The 19,254-nt window shown below is 41.7% G+C and overlaps 1 protein-coding gene across 1 annotated transcript; it reads left to right on the top strand.

Annotated features, from left to right (window-relative positions):
• The first annotated feature begins 44 nt into the window (after window positions 1–44).
• ext2 (exostosin glycosyltransferase 2) lies at window positions 45–19,013 on the top strand. Its single transcript, XM_018686260.2, has 15 exons — window positions 45–193; window positions 896–1,238; window positions 1,358–1,581; window positions 1,995–2,084; window positions 3,154–3,270; window positions 3,463–3,658; window positions 3,988–4,127; window positions 4,218–4,311; window positions 8,864–8,995; window positions 12,187–12,376; window positions 14,505–14,671; window positions 15,276–15,419; window positions 15,856–15,984; window positions 16,686–16,768; window positions 17,627–19,013. The coding sequence occupies exons 2-15, from the start codon at window positions 924–926 to the stop codon at window positions 17,763–17,765; spliced, it is 2,160 nt and encodes a 719-aa protein (XP_018541776.1). The 5' UTR covers window positions 45–193; window positions 896–923; the 3' UTR covers window positions 17,766–19,013.
• The last annotated feature ends 241 nt before the right edge of the window (window positions 19,014–19,254 follow it).

Here is a 19,254-nt window from a genome sequence, read left to right as displayed (position 1 = left end):
AGTATCTACCCTCCTGAGTTGCAAATATTATGTCAGAACCAACGAAGAAGAATGATTACCGGAAATGACTTAAAGACTTCCTCGTTAATGCTAGCTTGAAGCTAGGTTAGCATTAACACTGTGTAGTCTGTTTTGTGATCGTAGCCATGAATTAAGGAGTACACTGTCGAACTCGGTTCCGTTAAACGTCACGGTGGGTAAAACATAAATCTATGACGTTAGAAAATGACCCTCTTTTTCCAACATTTCATGGCGTTTTAATATTGTCGGTTAGTGAGCTAATTTAGCGTGAATGTTTACACAGCTGGTTCAGCTAACGGCTACGTTAGCTGCGGTTAGCCAAGTTAGCTTCGTAGTTAATTTAAGATAAAGTAATCTTATCGCTGTTCTGGCAGGACACCTTGACAATTCATGTTTTTTATTTAGCAATATTTGTAGCTTGGTGACATTGATGTAGCAATGGAGATGTTGTCGCTACGATTAACTGTACGTGTCGTTGATAGCAAAGGCATTGAAATTAGCATAATACTAACAGCTGATTATTGTCAATCTGGAGATTATACCCTGCAGTCTTGACATCAAATACTTTGATTTTGAGGGACCTGTGACCTGTATTCTCTGGACTTACATTATAGGCAACGATCGATTGTGTGTGGATTTTTTAAAACCTGATAGGAGAGGGAGAACTAGCTTCATCTGTATAAATTAGGGCTGCAATTAAAGATTATTTTCGTTGTCATCTGCCGATTATTTCCTCAAGGTATCATCAATAATTTTGTCTATAAAATGTCAGAAAATATTTGTTGTGTTGAGAACAAATCGATTAATCAGCAAGTTGCTGTAGCTCTATTATAACCAGTACATGAGCTGCACTGACAGATGTCTGTCTTTACAGTGGCTGGTTGGACAGAGAAGAGTCAGACATGTATGCCTCTGGGAAATACAGCTCGCGGGGCCCTGCTCTTATCCCGCGGATGAAAACCAAGCATCGCATATACTACATCACCCTCTTCTCTGTGGTGCTGCTTGGACTAATTGCCACCGGGATGTTTCAGTTCTGGCCCCACTCCATTGAGTCCACCGCCGACTGGACACTCGATAAACGCAGTGTCCACGATGCACCTCTGGTCCGCCTGCCTGTGTCCAGTCCCATTCCTGAGAGGGGTGACCTCAGCTGTCGCATGCACACCTGTTTTGATGTGTACAGATGTGGCTACAATCCAAAGAACAGGATCAAGGTAACTGCCTTTTAAAACAACCCTCACATCATTGAGCTCAAACAAAGTGTGTCTCTTCAACATTTTGCAGTGTTCTTTGTTGAAAGTACAACTCACTGTGGAAATTGTTGCTTTTGTAGGTCTACATCTACCCTCTGCAGCGGTTTGTGGATGAACTGGGGGTTCCCATCAGCAGCACTGGACTGTCTCGTGAATACAACGACCTGCTCAGTGCAATCTCCGACAGTGACTTTTACACTGATGACGTCACCAGGGCTTGTCTTTTCATCCCATCTATTGATGTGCTGAATCAAAACTCCCTCCGTATCAGAGAGACCGCCCAGGCTCTGGCCATGCTACCCAGGTGAACATGTGCACTAGACCCAGTCATTATATATATATTAATAATATTCATAGTCAGTTTTAATCATGCTGTTTTTGCAGTTACTGTCAAGTCATTTCTCTTTATGAACCTCCTCTTCTCAAATTAATTTAATATCTGTGTTATCATTGGCGATAAAGCTCAAATGTAGCTTTTAATACACAAGAGATTTATCTGCCGCCTCCTAACCATGTGTGTGTGTTTAGGTCAGAAAGTAACAGTTACCTTTTAAGTACCAGTTCTCTGGACAGCATTTTTAATGAAATAATTTTAATATACAGAGGTATGGAATGGAAAAAATCTGGTTCATAACAATGAATGTTTGATATTTTATTTAACCGATGAGCAGAACTGGTATCATCTGATTTTCTAATCTTATGTGTGTGTTTTGGTAGATGGGACAAAGGGATGAATCACCTGCTTTTCAACATGTTACCTGGAGGTCCCCCAGACTACAATACTGCCTTGGATGTTCCCAGAGACAGGTACTTATAAGTACATCTTAAAAGCCGTCGTAGTATTTAAGAAAGCTTCATTATAATCTGACAGTAATCTTTGTGAAATCTGAAATGGCCACAACGACCTAGTATGTTCAGATAATATAGTGGAATTAATAATATTGCTGTCTGCTTGTGGTTAAGAAGCTTCATTAACATAATGGACACATGTGGAAAGAGTCTTTCATATTTAGGTCAAAGAGAAAGATCCCCACTATAGACTTGGTGCATGAATTTCATTAACCAAAACTTCAGACATCTACATCTTTAGTTTTATTCAAAACACAAGAGGAGGTGAAGGGAGGGAAGCATATTTTCAAGATTCATATTTTAGGATTCCTGTCAGCAACACCCCTCTCATAGGAGGGACAATTAATTTCTTGTTTATTTATGATCTGTTTCCAGGACAGATTAAATTAATTTTCATGCAACAATGGATTATGCGATTTAAAGTAGCATTTACCATAAAATTCTGTCACTCCTCCAAGTGTGAAAAATGATCCTTTGATGAAGATGAAAGAGATATTTACAGGCAATTAGGATAAAAAATATACTCAGGAGGCCTTGAGGAGACGTTTCAAATCTGGTTGTATTTACCAGCCAAGAGCCCATGTGTCTCAAGATGTAGGGCCAGAGTGATGGTTGAGGATGGAAGAGGGTGGGTTTATAAACATGCAGCCTTGAGACAATGAACACTATCTTTAGCTGTAAGGAATTTCCTGGGCTCATCCAGCTGGAGTCCATTTGGCATGGAGCCTCATCAGAACCAGGTGTGTGACTGACAGTGTGTTTCCATTTTATATTCTCCTTGCCTGAGAATAGAACAGATTCCAAAATGCATTTTATCATCTAGCGGACTGTATGGGATCAGTTAGGCAGGTCACTGAGCCTTGTTTGATGCCACTTCATGTCTCACATCAGCATTGTTGGTAGCAAAAGTGTTCACAGGAAAAACAGCGGAACGAATTTGCATTTTAAAGTATGTTTGTGTAGCTCAGCTGTTGAAATCCGCTGTGTGTTGTTGAGGTGTTGTTATAATCAGGTGCATTTGTTTCAGAGCGCTGTTGGCTGGAGGCGGTTTTTCTACGTGGACCTACAGACAAGGTTATGATGTCAGCATCCCAGTTTACAGCCCACTGTCTGCAGATGTTGAGCTGCCTGAGAGACAGCCCGGGTGAGGACATTAACTCTCATTATGTTGTTGGAGTGTCACATCACAACCATATTACAGTCACTTTATATACTGATGTATGATACGTAGGATGGTCTTCTAAGTAAAATAAAAGTATTTGTAGTCTATCAGCACTCTTTAGGCTAGTCAACAAGTCAGTAACAAGTTGCAAATCTCTTGTCTTTATTCCCCCAGGCCACGGCGCTACTTTATTCTGTCTTCTCAAACTGCCATCCACCGAGAGTACCGCGCTGAACTGGAGCGTTTGAAGGAAGAAAATGGAGAAGCGCTGCTCCTCCTGGACAAATGTAGCAACCTCTCCCAGGGAGCCGCCTCGGCACGAAAACGCTGCTACAAGGGGCAGGTGTATGACTACCCACAGATACTGCAGGTTGGAAGCAAAACTGCATTAAAAACAATACATTTCAAAGATGAAGAGTATCCAGTGTCATAGGAAATTCCAATCTCAAGTACTGATATTGATACCACCAACAACTGGTGCTTGTTATAGACAGAGAGGATTTGTGTATACATGTTGGAGCAGCTTACAGGCTAATGTTTTACTACTAGAGAACAATGACAACCCAGGAACTAAAACTGTGAGCTAGGGTTCAGCCATCAACATGCATTTAAGGTTCCTAAAATCGAGAGATTGGTTTAAGTTTGTTTGTCTGTACAATGCAAAATCACATGTTTGCCATTTCCATTGCGTCTCTACAGGAGTCTTCATTTTGTGTGGTTTTGCGTGGGGCACGTTTGGGTCAGGCTGCCCTCAGTGATGTGCTGCAGGCCGGCTGTGTCCCTGTCATCCTCGCTGACTCCTACATTCTACCATTCTCTGAAGTGCTTGACTGGAAAAGGTCTGCTGAACTGCTTGAAAAACAAGTAGATGGTTTGATTGAGAGTCTGCCATTTTTAATTCACCAATTAATGTTTCTGTTTCTGTACAGGGCGTCTGTGGTTATTCCAGAGGAGAAGCTGTCAGAGATGTACACCATCCTGAAGAGTATTCCTCACAGACAAGTTGAAGAGATGCAGAGACAGGTAACAGTCACAGCGTCTAACTGAAGAGAAAACATCTCTCAGCAAAACTTATTCAGATTGCTTTACAGTTGGCTGCAGTTTGAGAACTCAGATTGACATGGTGGTCAGAGGTGTCGTCACTGAGGTTAGAGAACATGCATGTCAAGTCTGTACCTTATCCAACCAACCGAGCAGTCAAGTCAATGGAAGCCAAAACAAATTTTATCTGTTGTGCAACAGACTGAAATTTGGATAGCACCCTCATTTTTTGTAAGTTTGAATTTCATCCTTTGCTCATTTGAGATTTTAAAAAGCTTTCAGAAGACTCCACTGTGTTGATATTTGCTTGAGTGAAATGCTCAGAGGACGGCTCATTCTCCCTTTCCACTTGATATCTGCATTGAGCCACAATAAACAAAAGTGAAAGCAGCTATGAGAGACATGCACCAGTTCAGCTGCTCCTCATTCTCTTGTATCAACTCTAGTCCATTTACCAATTACACCGGCCAAACAGACATTTTAGGCCAAGGGCTCAGACGTGGGCTTGGGGTTGGATTACGCCAGACAGGCTCAAAAACAGGGCTTGTTTTTGAGGTTGTGGGATTATCCTGCAGTGTATAGAACTCACAGCTAACCTGGTATCATAGGTCTGACACTGTTTTGTCATTCACTAGTCACACCACTCCTCTGTTGGTGCACAGATAGATTTAATTGGTGGCAAGTTGATTCTTACCAGCTAGAGCAAGTTTCCCTGTCTAGGCTTTGAAGACTGTACCTTATTGTATTTTAATGTGATACAGAGTAGTATGTCCCACCAATAAGAAATGCAGTGCAGAGACGGAAATCTAATTTTTGACACAACAATAAGTCCAACTCAACCAAGACATACTGTTTTGTCTTAAAGGAACATTCAGTGTCTGTCAGTGATCTTTCCATCTTTCTAATTTCAATTCTAGTCTTTGTGAGGAAAAAAATGAAATGCATGCTGAGAGCCTGATTCCTTAATTATTCCAACAAATCTTGGAACTTTTTTTGACAGAGTCAAGCTGATGTATTTCATTAGTTTGGCCAGCAGGTGGCTCAGCAGCTTCTGCTTTCAAAGTATGTCTGACTTTGTTCCCTTGTGGTCTGACTTTTGTGCTTACAAATGTAAAAATAGGAAATGCCACATAATGAACAACTGTTACATTACAAAAAACATACAGCTACTCAGAAGAAGATTGATGGGGGAAGTTTTATTGTTTGGGTGATTTGGTCCTCAAATTAGTATTCATTGTTATTCATCAATTGTCTCCATGACAGGCGAGGTGTCTTTTTATTTCACATAAAATTTGATAGCTTGTTTACTTCTTGATCACAGCAGAGTAACATCTACAGAGTGAGCAGCACTGCAGTTTCACTTCATCCAGGACAGAACATTTGGTTAACTTTAGGTTGGAAGTCATGTTAGAGACCAGGTCAAATTGTGATAGGCCACTGCTGAGTCTCCCTCGGTGGACTTGTTTCAGACAGCAGAACTCATTTTCAAATTTGAGATGATGTAATAGCATCCATTTAGGTCACATTTTAAAAAGGCCACATACTAAACAGCTGTGAATTGTTAACAGTGCTCAAGTGAGACCACTGAGCTCATGTTTGTGTACTGACTCCCATGGGCCTTGTTTGGATCATACCCTCAAAATAGGACACATGTACTACAGACCTTTATTAGATTAGCACAGTCAAATCACTTCTGCTACTAAATTAGAATGTATAAAATGGGAAGAAGGAGTTATTGCCCATGATGGAGTTCATCTTACTCCTCATCCCTTCCTCTGCTTTTACTTTGGTGTTGAACTTTAACCTGACAACCAGCTTTTTCTTTCCAACTGCCCATGTTATTGTAGCCTCTCATACAGTCTATGTAGCCGCTCCAGCGCTTCTCCAAGCAGAACAGTACTGCTGGCTGCAGCTGATTTATAGGAGATGTCAAGTCGGTCTGCTTTCTTTAGTCCAGTCTTCTCTTTTACAAGCATCCCCTCAAACAGAACTGAACAGTCGGTCAGGATGATGACAGGTCTCCGTTGCTTTTTGGTCAGTCAAATATGTAATGACAGCTCCTTAATCTTGCCAATCTCGAGTTGCAAATTTGATCTCTTTGAGCGTTCAACCGAGATCCTCCACCAGATTTCTGCTGTTTCCTTACCTGCACAAATGCAGGAGTTATCAAAATTCACAGCCCAAACATAAGGGCTGGACTTAGTAAGAGAAGAGGACACAGTGCAGTCCCATGATGCACTGCAGAATGTTTAGAGCCTCACAAACCAAGGTCCATCAGTGGGGTAATCCAGGAAACCATTGGGCTCACTAGCACCAAGGCTGTGTAATCCCACTTGAAACCTCCTGCTGAAGCAGTGGTCCTCAGCCGTGGTCCTCGAGTACTTTTTATTTTAGACATTCTAATACGAACTGATTTATACCTGGGAGACGAGGTAATTATTATTATTAACAAGTCGTGTGTGTGTGTATGTGTGTGTAGAAATGTTTTGATCACAGTCAGAAGTAAAGTGCCAATAAATCTCGAGCAAAACAATATTCCCAGTGAGCAGCTCACATGATTGAAACAGACTTGGTTTCACTGCTGGTTTTGATTATGTCGAAAACACTAATGATTGCCTGGTTCTGTCCACAGCTCGCTGGCTGCCAATTCTGCTCTATAGGTTGAATCATCTGTCAGGCACTTGACAACTTCCACTGAGTTAAGCAAAGTGATGCAGACTACTGTAATCTAAACTGCTTCTGATCATCTCTTTGAGCTCTAGTTTGACTATTTTAAACAACAGAAGAGTAGTAGCTGCCGGGGAGCTCTCTGAACTAGAAGGAAATGAGAAGATAATTTGTTTTTAACCAAGCGTTGCATCGGATGACCGTTACTTACAGAGGAATATATTTTTGACCTGACTCTGTTGTGATTGTTTGCATTATTTCTCAATATTTGCAGCAGGTTTATAGTTACTATTTACATTACACATAATTTTATTGTTATTGGTGAAGTAAATTTTGGTTAGTTCAAGGCCTGTGCAGGTCTCGGTTGCCATATTTGTTCCCGCTAACCAGGAACAAAGTGTATACTATAGGCTAGATGCTGTGATTGGAAGATGGAGTATGGGTTTCTCTTCCTTTCTTGCAACGCTGTCTCTTCTTCCCCGCTCATAAAAATTCCTGCAGGCGCTGGAAGCGGGTGGAGGGTGGTGGGACGAGCCCTCGGGCCAGCACAGTTTGCTTTCTGCCTCCTCCCGGTCGGAAAAGAAACTTTCATCACTGGCTGATTTATGGGCCGTTGGGATTCCCCCCTGAGATTAGAAAGTCTTTTTGGATTCTCCTCACCCCCTCTATAAAAATAAATGCAGCTTTTGTGTTGTTGCACATCTCCAAAGCTTCACCCCATACGCAGACATGGGTGATTTAAGCAACGGTCACATGTTGTTCACGTGCCACTGAGGACCGTCTTTGTTAAAGCACACACATTAGCCAATAAATACGTACTGATGAATTCCAATAGAAAGACAAGAAAGAAATACAGCTCACTGCTCTACACAAAAACTCATCACATCCTCAACCACGGAACTGTGGGTCATTGAGGAGCTGGTGAGGTGGAGTCGGGTCAGTGTAGCACGGTGCCTCCTGGCAGGAGACAGTGTTGTTTAAAGCTTCATTAACTCTTACAGGGTTCATTCGCCTCTGGACAGTCCCTTGAAGTTCTTTAATAGTAAAGGAGCCTGCAGGAGACGAGGAGGCTAGACATATATATCATGGTCAGTCACACCACTCCAGGTTGATCAGGTCATTTCAACTTGTATACATTTATAATCATGAAGAAGAGTTCACTGACCCTGTTGAGTTTTCAGGTTTGTCACAGTCAGAGCCTGAATAAACACACTGAGTGCACAGGTATTCTTCTCATGCATACAGTATAGGAAGTGATCTGTCCTGCAACCAATGTGATAACATTAAGGTGATGGGTGAAGAGTTCACTTATCACTTAAGTCTGCTTTGCACATCAGAGATCTGTTGAAATAAAACAGGCACAGTCAAAAGAGGTTTCAGAGGGCCTCAGAAGAAGAGTTGTTGAAGGGCAAGGCCTTTAAAGACCTGGACCGGGGGGAAAAGTCTGGATTTTACAGTTATGACTTCACACTGGTGTTATCTTCTGTCATGTAAAGGCCATACTCCATAGGAAACTGTTTTATATTCAATAACAGTCATTGCCTTCAGTTCACACATAACAAGTGCAGTTATTCTGTGCGACTCGATCGTTTATACATTTCCTTTTTTGTGATGGGTTTTCTTACACCTGTATGCAGCATGTTTTGAAAATGTCTTTTTTTGTTGCATATGTTTGTTTTTTTCTGTCACTCAATGCAAATATTTGATTCTGCACTTCTGTATTATCTACATCTGTCTGCGTGTTTGGTTAATGTACATTTTGGTAAATGTACAGTGTCATGTTTATCCCTCAAGCATGTTTTGTTTTTGCCCTTTTTTTCTGTTGATATGGGTACATTTTAAGGAGTTGTTTTTCATTTGTCCACAGGCACGCTGGTTCTGGGAGGCCTACTTCAGCTCCATGAAGGCCATTGGCTTGACAACACTCCAGATCATCAACGACCGCATCTATCCATACGCTGCACGCACTTATGAGCAGTGGAACAATCCACCTGTGGTGGTATGTAACTGTGGCAGACTTCATGTTGTAACTTTTTACCACTGAGCAAGATTATTGTCTTTAAGAAGAATCTGTGATCTAGTTATTATCCACACCCTGACGGCTGCTCTCTTTCAGTAAACAGCCATATAATCTTCACAGTCTGTGTGCTCTGCTGTGCAGAGCTGGTCAGTTGTATATCCTGTAAGTCTTTTTATTGCAGACATGTGAATGACACCCGTCCAGGATGGAGCTGTGACCGCTCACAGTGCCACATAAGCCTCCCCACTGTCTTATAACTTGAAAATCAAAGCCTCTGTGGCAGAGTGACAATTAGATGCCTTCCATCTCTCTGAAGCGCCACACATGCAGCACTTCTTAGTTTGGTATACACCCAGCAAGCTCTGAGGCAGCCAGTTTGTGTCAGCAGTTCTGCACTAGGAGGATGCCTCCGCTGTGGTGAAAAATAAGTTCCTGCATGTCTGAGTCATTGTGTTAGCAGAGAGTGTGCTGGATGTGAAGAATGGTGTGTGTGTTTAGCATCGCTGCGGTTGTGGGAGTTTGTGGCTGCAGACAGCTTGGCTGTGCGACCATCTCTCAGGAGTTGTTAATCAGCCTGGTCTGATGTAGAGTCTCCTCCGTGCTCAGCTCGTGGGGTAGAGGCATTTGCATGTGAGCATGTGTGTAGATGCATAATAGTGTCTTTGCGTATATCAAATGTATCCTTGTATAAGTAGATTCACTGAAATGCTAACAGTAGAGAGGCAGCACTAACAAACCATGGTGTAAACATGCAGCACTTTCAGTTCAGCTCAAACCTATGTGGTCACTCAGGATTGAGAGGTTTACAGTCAAGCAGCTGCTCTCTCTTGACCATGGTTGCCTGTTTCCCTCTGAGCAGGTAGCTTGTTAATCAGCAGTTACACTTGACATTGCCCACTTCTGTCTAAATGTTTTGTCAGAGAGTCCAATCTATCAGTATCACTCAGGTCTTAAGGCTTGTCCAGACCCAGAGGAGGTTAATTGTGTCAGGGTGCAGACCTTTGGCCATTCCTGCCTGAGATGGGAGATGAAGTGTTTTCTCAATGGCTTCAGTGAATGGATGGTGAGAAGAACTTGCACAGAGCACTAAATAAATCACGCAGACATTTTTCCCCCTCTCCTCCTGTAGTTCTTTAGGCTGGTAATTGAAAGCACATTTCCGAGGATTGCTGGTGCCTTTAGAGAGGGGGTTTCAGAATAAGGGACAAGCTGCTTTTTGTTTGGGATTTGAAGGTAGTGGGCTTACTCGTAAGGTTTATACATTACAAGAATTGAGGCATTTCAGACTTTCACATTTGCCAAAGATTAAAACATTTTGTCTTGATTGGCACCTGGGCAGATGAAAGTCTCATCTGATCACTATCTTGTGTAAAAGTTACAGTACAGTCTGTACAAAATGTCAGACTGTACAGTCTGGACATTTTTGTTTTGACTCTCTTCTCGTGCACAACTAAAGTCAGCACTTTAACCACAGGGTCATTTTCTTTTTAAACCCAGTTGGCTGAAGAAGAACCAAAATAATAAAAACAAAACAATCATTGTCCTAGTACTAATGAACTGTAGTGTATCTTATGTTGCAATTTTATTGTTTTCATCTTTCAGCAGTAAATTGAAACATTAGATTTAATCTACCACTACTGTGCCTCTACATGTGCATACTATATTAATAATGATGTGTGCTGTTTAAGTTCGGATTGGACAGATAAAGCCATTTTGAATAATTGGTAGTTCTTCATTTAATCTTAATCTTTTTACCTTTGTGGGTGTTCAAGTATCTAAGATTATTAATGAACCACTTAAACAGTTCAAATAACCAAATAAAAAATTTCTTTGTGTAAATATAAGTTATAAAAAAACACTTTACTCCTTCAGATCTGGTGTCAAATCGAGCTGCGGCTTTCTTTTCATCTAATTTATTCTGTTTGACAAATGACTTAAGTGGTCTCTGCCTCTTTTACTCAGTTTTAATGCATCTGTGCCGCACAGACGTGTTAGTTTAATTATTTCCCCCCCTCTGCTTGAATGACAATGTGAGAACGGCCACAAGGAAGTTTCCACTTGCCAGTAAAGAGAGTTTTTATTGGTGGAGGGGTGACTGATGTTGTGTAAAAGGCAGAGCCTGTGTCTCTTTTGACAGACTTGTGTTGATGCTGTGGAAGGAGCTACATAATCGCTCTGTGGTCACCTGGGACCAGAGGAGAAACAGGGTTTATATAGACTTCAAGAAGCCCACAGATTTACTGTCTTAGATATGCTCTCTTTGCCCCTCTCAGACTGATTGTCACTGAAACCAGCGTGGAACATTTTTGGACCCTTTGAAGTTTATCAAGAGTGAACCCTGATGCTTCCATATTTACTAGACTTACAGGAGCACATGCTTCTAAATTAAATGGTCTTTTTTATCTCACTTGAAATGAGCCTAGTAAACAAAAAAAGATATTGTTTGCATACAGACTACCACTAGTTGTCTCCTGCTTTGGTGTCACACTAATCTAAACTTTAAAAGGTTAGTATTTCATACATGCATACCATCAGAAAACCCTCCTGTGGCTTCCTTCGTTTAACAGTGTCACTCGATCTAAGCTGGAGTCAGTGCTGCTCCCAGGATTTACAGGCCAGTTTAAAGGCGAGCAAAGAAAGAAAGGCCAAGTTCCACGCTGACGATAGACAGCCACTATTCACTACCTGGCAAACTCTTCACTCCTTCCTCCTCTCTGTCCCACCCTCTTTCACTTACATCCCAGAAGAGTTTCACCCTTCATTATAACATCACAAGCACAGTAGCCAACCTGTCTTGTTTGCAAACTCCCACTCAGTCTTTTTTGTCCTTCTGTCCTGCTACCTCTGTAGGGTTTATTTGGCATTCTGACTGGAAGCTTTTGGCATTCTGTGCTCTGCCTCTCTGAGCCCCTGAGAGACATTATTGGACGATTCTTTCTCCATAATAAAAACCATCATCTGGAAATTACTGCAGGTGACCTCACTGTCCAGTGAAGCATTATTATAGTGCATTAAATCATGGAAAACATGACAGACAGGCCTGACCCAGAAGGCACGAGGCTAGCGCTACAGTAGCTTTCCATGGAAATGAAAGAGAATGAATGAAAAAGGATGAAAAAAGATGTTTGCGTCCTAAACAGCTTATGTTTTTTCCTTCTTTTCTTGTGCAGAAGTGGTCCAGTGTGAACAGCCCTCTGTTCTTGCCACTTATCCCACCAAGGGCACCTGGATTCACAGCAGTGGTGCTGACCTACGATCGCGTTGAGAGTCTTTTCCGGGTCATCACAGAAATCTCCAAGGTGCCCAGCTTGGCTAAGCTGCTGGTGGTGTGGAATAACCAGAACAAAAGTCCTCCTGAGGGTGAGTTTCACAGATTGTTATCAAACGTAAGAAAATTCATGAAGCTTTCCAGGAGATAAAGTCGCATGTACACGTTTGTTAAAAGGTAAAACAGCCCTGTAATAAGTTCTACTGTGGTGCTTCTCCCCAACTGACTGGTCTAGCTTCAACAACCTGTAACTTCAGTTCTGCTGTAACATGATTTAACATTCACTGATAAGTGAGTGATTAATTTTTGTGCCCACAAATTCGCCTCCTCTCACCTAACCCAAGAGAAGTTAACAGTAACATCACTAAAATGACGTACAGACTTCATAATGCTTCATGCTTTGTGGTGTAGTTTTCCTTTACTCATTGTTTTTTCTTGTCATGGTGGTTGTTGAGACCCAAAGTGAATCCCCTGATGTACAACAGATGAGTGAAACGGCACTCACTCACTCAGAATAAATGCTGTCATGACATGCTGAATGCTAAAGCCACTGCTCTGTGGCTTTCTGTTTCACAGAGGGTGAAGTGACAACTGAAATGTTCATGTTTACTCAGCACCCCAGGCGTATGCACACATACAGTACACTAAATGTATTTACACCAATAATAAAGAAGCTGTCAGTAAGTCCCAGTCCTGACTGACCAGCAGAATTGAATTGTTTCTGTCTCTCATTACTGCTAGTTTGTGGCACGAGCTTCAGTTGTAGTCAATCAGAGATGTGTCATAGTAATCTCTTAGGAGTTGTTATTTATTGCACCTTGCACTGTAAATTTTTTTTTGCCTTAATATGGCAATTAAGGATACAACAGTTAATCGTGCCTTAACCCACTGATGGCTTAACTCAGACTGTTCTGGACCAGGAATTAAAGCAGTCCTGCTGCTGTAAGAGTTGGCTAATGTAATGAAGTAGTGAGACGACTTTGAAGTGCTCCCTCGTGGCTGAGAGTTGCCTTTTCATTAGAGGCATCAGCGGCGCCTGGCTGGAGCTTTGTGACCCATTAGAATTAACAAGGGGCCATTGACAGGTCAGACTCACGGGGCTCAGTCCAATATGAAGGGAGATTTCTCCCCCATTCACACCAAGCCTTCATCTGATGTGTTTACAGGCTCCTATTTTTCATTCTCTCAGTCTAGCATTACTCTGTTCCTGTTGTGTTATTGACATTTTGTAAATCAAATTGTCATGATCTGCTCTCAGGGCTTGTATCTGTTCTTACAAATGATCTCTTGTACCTGTACAGCAGCTGAGATTAACTGCCACACAGCTGTAATAAATACATAAAGCATTTTTTTATTAAATACAGGTTAAGAAGAGTTAGCAGTGTGCGCATTTTTTACCCATGCCAAGGTTGGACTATTTTAAAATTTAGATAATAGCTTATAATTCCCTCACTCCTACCGTCTCCATCCAACCTTGGAAATAAAAGAAGGGCTGACAGCAACACACACAGAGTGAAAGGAGAAACTCAGGGTGTTTAACATAGCAGTTTTCCTGACAATAGCTTCTGACAGGAGACCTCAGACGTGGTTAGGAGAACCCAGAGCTCTTCTCATAGGCTGCCAGGCCCCAGTTACCCCATTAATGAGGGGACACAGTCTGTGTGATCTGTCTGTGCCATAGTCCGTGCCATGGACACTGCCCAAGATCTTTGAAACACTCCCCTGAAAAAACACTTTGTTGATCTGCCTCATGAAGAATCGTAGCGCGGTTAGATTTGCACGTGCTTGAGGTTAGCGTAGCGATACGAGTCACTGAGTGAAGTTAAACTCCCAGAACATGTTTTCCACTGCCAGGACAGACTTCAGATATCACTGTCAGTGGTGAATGACATCATAATTCCTCACTCATCTTCACACAGATAATGGCCACATTTGTGATTTTGTTCAACCCCTAAAAATGAATGAATGATTGACTCTGTATTCCCACATGTTCGTCTCTGTGGGAGCAGATAATTTTCTCAATTAACTGATTTATTGTTTGGTTAATCAAGTGTCAGAAAATGGTGAAAAGTGCCCAAGAAATACCCAGAACTCAAGCTACATGTAGACTACATGTACTTTTAATTTCCTGTGAATCAATTAATTGTTTCACCTCCTCACATCGGTGTGAACTAAACTAGAAATGTGGTTGCTAATGTTTCGTCGTCTTCCCCCTGGCAGAGTCTCTTTGGCCAAAGATCGGCGTTCCTCTCAAAGTCGTGCGAACCAAAGAGAACAAGCTGAGCAACCGCTTCTTCCCCTACGACGAGATCGAGACAGAAGCCGTGCTGGCGATCGATGACGACATCATCATGTTGACATCTGATGAGCTGCAGTTTGGCTACGAGGTGAGAGAAAGACCCCCGCCCAAATATAAGCCCTCAGCCTTCACCATACTTTCCCCATCTCTGGCAGGTATCGCAGGGAACCATTTAGAGTTGATCCCAGAGTTTAAAGTCATTCAGGGAGATTACAGTCTCATTCTCCACTAGTTGGGGATTTGACCGCCTGCTGGATGGGTGTGTGTTTGATGTGTGAAGAATGATGACAGGTCTAGAGCTGATGCTTTCCATGCTCACATACCTGCCTGGCCCCACTTAGCCCAGCACACTCACCTGAATCCCATTTAGAAGCCATTTAATAAAATTGTGCTCAGTTTAAGGATAATTACACAGAATTACAGGCAGGGTAGAGGAGCTGTCTGTCTGACTAGGTGACAGCACTTCTTGCCTCAGACTAGCTGCTGGTGTCAAGCCTGAGATTTTCATCCAGTCAAGAGGCTGCTTCCATCTGAAAATGTTTTAATTTGACTCTGAGCAAATCCAGAATGCAGATATTTTGAAACTTAAGACCAAATTCCTCTTCTAAATATCTTCATCTTTTAGTGTTAGACATCAGTTCTCACTTGAGTTCAGTTCATCTGAAAATGTCTGTCCTGTCGTCTGCTCTCAGGTTTGGAGGGAGTTCCCAGACAGGCTGGTGGGATACCCAGGCCGGCTGCACCTCTGGGACCATGAAATGGGGAAGTGGAAGTATGAGTCAGAGTGGACCAACGAGGTCTCCATGGTCCTAACTGGAGCCGCCTTCTATCACAAGGTGACCTGGGAGCTGAAATGAAGTAGTTTTGAGCTCTGCCTCTTTCACACAAGTTTCCCCTTAGAGCTGCTCATGGATGGTAGCTCTTTTGCTGAGTAGTGTTGCACACAGAGCCAGTTTTGAAAAGGAAATCAAATAAAAAAAGGGTTAGAGAATTTCCTAGAGATCCCTGTTGTGTGTTTATGTAGGATTTCAAGCAAGAAGATTTCAGTGATAGATGAGCAGAGTGTCATAGGTAGAGCAAGGTTATCTCACTTCTACTTAAAAGCTCACACACTCACTTAAGTTCAAAGCAGACTCTAGTGCAGTGGTTCCTCCTACATACTCTTGGGTCATCCGGTCAAACAGAGTCTGCATTATTGTACATAAGAAGCCTGCAGGATATCTCTGTGACACCTAGTAATGATTTGTTGTTTTGGTTCTGTTTCCATTCCAGTACTTCAACTATTTATACACATACAAGATGCCAGGAGACATCAAGAACTGGGTGGACGCTCACATGAACTGTGAAGATATTGCCATGAACTTCCTGGTGGCGAACATCACAGGCAAAGCCCCCATAAAGGTACATTCATAGCTCTGACTGGTGTGTGTGCTTTAAGCTGGCGGGGGGAGGCTGAAGCCTGACAGAGCGGACCACCATCTCTGGGTCTGATCAGCTCTCACCCTCCGACTTCAGCGCCTCTCCACCCCCTCCCCGTCACACTGACTTGTGCCCAGGTGCAGGGGCCCGAGCTAAAGCCCTGCCTTAACCTCCCTTATCTCGGTGTCACTCACTGGCACTCCCCCTCTGAGCGTGTTTTCCTAGGCTCACCGGTGCTCACACACACCCTGCCATCAAATCACAAGCTGCGCACTTCCCCAAACTCCCACCTCCCACCATATCTCAAACTGGTTCCTTCAGAAAACAGTCCACCCCTCCCCGTCCGTCTTCCCCCTTTCTCTGTCTCTCACTTTCTTTTCTCCTCTGCACACACATACATTCACAGGTCCACCACATCGTTGGGTGCAGGAATGTGTCGGGGTGAACATGTGATGGAGGTTAGACAGAGGAAAGCCATACATCATGTCTCTCAAACTCAAAACGCTGATGAAAATTCAGACATTTCTTCACCACGCTGCGCTTGACAGAAGTTCCTGTAGGAAGTCACAGTCTCGTCTCATCAGACTAGACAGTTTATTAGCTTCTGTCTGGGCTGCTGAAGTTTAACAAACAGTTAAAGTGAGCCGACGTTACTGGTGTGACCTGGTTCTGCTCCTGTTTAGGTGACCCCCAGGAAAAAGTTCAAGTGTCCCGAGTGTACTGCCATTGATGGACTGTCCCTGGACCAGACACACATGGTGGAGAGGTATGGCACTGGGAAATCTGGGGTGAAATGAGCACGCTTAAATCTTATTTATTTATTTATATATTTGTGAGTGCAACAGGAAATCTCTTGTTCCTCTGGTTTTGTCTATAACTAAAGCATTTTTCCATGCGTGCGTTAAAACCACCACATTACTTTGATTTGGTATTATGCAGAATTTCAATGGTAAAATATTTTTATAGCTCATTATCTTTGGTTTTTATTTTCTAAAAATCTTTTAATTTATCCGTTTTGGTTTTCAGTGTAAAAAACATATCAATTTGTCCTTCAAAAATTGCTGTAAAAACTTCCATATTTCTCAGTCTAATTTAAAGGTTAGTTTCTTTTACTTACTCAGAGCGACTACGGTTCATAATCAATCAAACACAACAACCTTTGCACGGTGACGTGAGATCTGCGTGAAACGATTAAAAGCAATCAGCTCCTAAAAAACAAAAAACAAAAAACACTGTATGCACGGGCGGAATTTGATTGTTAAAAAAAAGTTACACCTGAATTATTTTCAGAATGCTCGGTTTCCTCTTTGCAATTAAATACGATGGTTTACTTCAACTCATACATGTTTTGCACACCAGCAAGTTGTGCAAAAATAAATACACAAGATCACTGACTGGATACAGCATCTGCTTGCAAGGAAACCGAGATATAAACATAAATAAAATATAAAAAGTTTATTTGAGGAAGAAGGACGCCTGACAATAACTGAAAAGACAGAAAAAGGTAAACACTTCATCCATATCCATACACATCATTTGCAAACATCATTGATCAAAAGCAGCTAAATTAAATACATGTTTTTAACCTGCTGTTAAAGTAATTAAGCTGTGTTTTCATCCCCAGGTCTGAGTGCATCAACAAGTTTGCATCAGTTTTTGGTACGATGCCTCTGAAGGTGGTAGAACACCGCGCAGACCCGGTGCTCTACAAAGACGACTTCCCGGAGAAGCTCAAGAGCTTCCCCAACATCGGCAGCCTCTGACCAGCCAGCAACAGATGTTTGGAGCCCTCACAGCCAAAACTTCAAGAGTTGTCAACATCATCTTTTATATCTAGACGTCAGTATTCAGACTAAAGTGGCTTGTGTTCTTGTCACCTCTCAGTTCAAGTGACTTTCACTTTGATCTTTAAAGTGAACTTTAAATGCAGAATTGTACATGAAGTTGATACCTTAAATGACAGAGGACAGTAAAATCTGGGTATGATGAGAGTTATTTGTCTATTGGGCTTAAAATAAAAGATATTTTCTATCGGTTACCAACACTAATATAACACAAACTGCGGTAGAAAGGAGGTCACTTGTTTGACAGGCTGACTGATCACAGGCTTGTGGTCCCTCACTGTTATTGTTTCAGAGCTGGAAACTTGGGGCTCCTGCTACTCTAAAAATCAACGTATACAGTGTATATATTTGTATTTTGCAGCAGTGCTGTATAATAGTCATAATTTATGGTGCTCCAATAAGGATTCTCTATTTTAAATTCTTTTTTTTTTTTTTGGCTTCTTTTCTTTCTTCTCACATGGATCAGATTCTTTTAGCTATTCTGTATGAAAAGAAAAATAAATGTTTAACTTACATTATATATATTGTAAATCTATGTAGTCTAACGGACACGCAGCATGGTGGCTAACAGATGATGTACAGTAAATGTGTCGCACACGGTTTACACAATCAGATGGGATTGTTAGACGAAGTTGGCCATAAATCTAATATTTAGAGTGAGTAACTGCTGATGTAAAACAAAAAGATGCTAAGCTACTGGAACATCTTGAATTGTAATTTTATACTGCCTGAGCAAACATTTCGTCATATTTATATAGCTCTATATATATATATATATATATATATATATATATATATATATATGTGTACAAGCACTAGTAATTATTTGTTTCCCATGCATTTGAAGACCTATTGTACAATGAATAATAGATAACTGCCAAATCCACACTTTTACAAAAATTTTTTTTTTTATTTTATTTTACCGGTTACCTGTTACGTGTGTGTGTGTGTGTGTTTTTATTTTTGTCTTTTCATCATTAGTTCTTCCAGCTTCAGGATTTATGCTGTAACATTGAATCTTTAAGATGTTAACATGGCCTTGTGATGTTTTTATTTGCCTTTTTTTATTTTCATAAGGTCAGTGAAATTGTTTTTTTTTTTGAGTTTCTGTATCTAAGTGTATATATGACTTTGTAATACATGATAAGTAAAGACCACACTAATACATCTCAGTTTTAATATTCTTTTCTTTTCCTCATCGACGTGTGAATGAGGTGGGAAGAAGGTGAAGTCAGACATTTTCCTTTTTCATTTCTGCCTTCGCTCCGGTCTGTGACCAGACTCTCCGTGACACGGCCCGATCCACCGCTCCCTCCAGCCTGTCACCTGTTGTTAATATACGCTGCCTAATCCACCCTCTTCAATGTCAGCAGTTCAAAAGGGCGCAGTTCGTATTTTTGTCAACTTC

Source organism: Lates calcarifer, linkage group LG2, assembly GCF_001640805.2.
Source record: "Lates calcarifer isolate ASB-BC8 linkage group LG2, TLL_Latcal_v3, whole genome shotgun sequence".
NCBI lineage: Eukaryota > Metazoa > Chordata > Actinopteri > Centropomidae > Lates > Lates calcarifer.
The sequence above is the reverse complement of the archived record's forward strand: the minus strand, read 5'-3'. Positions and strand labels throughout refer to the sequence as shown.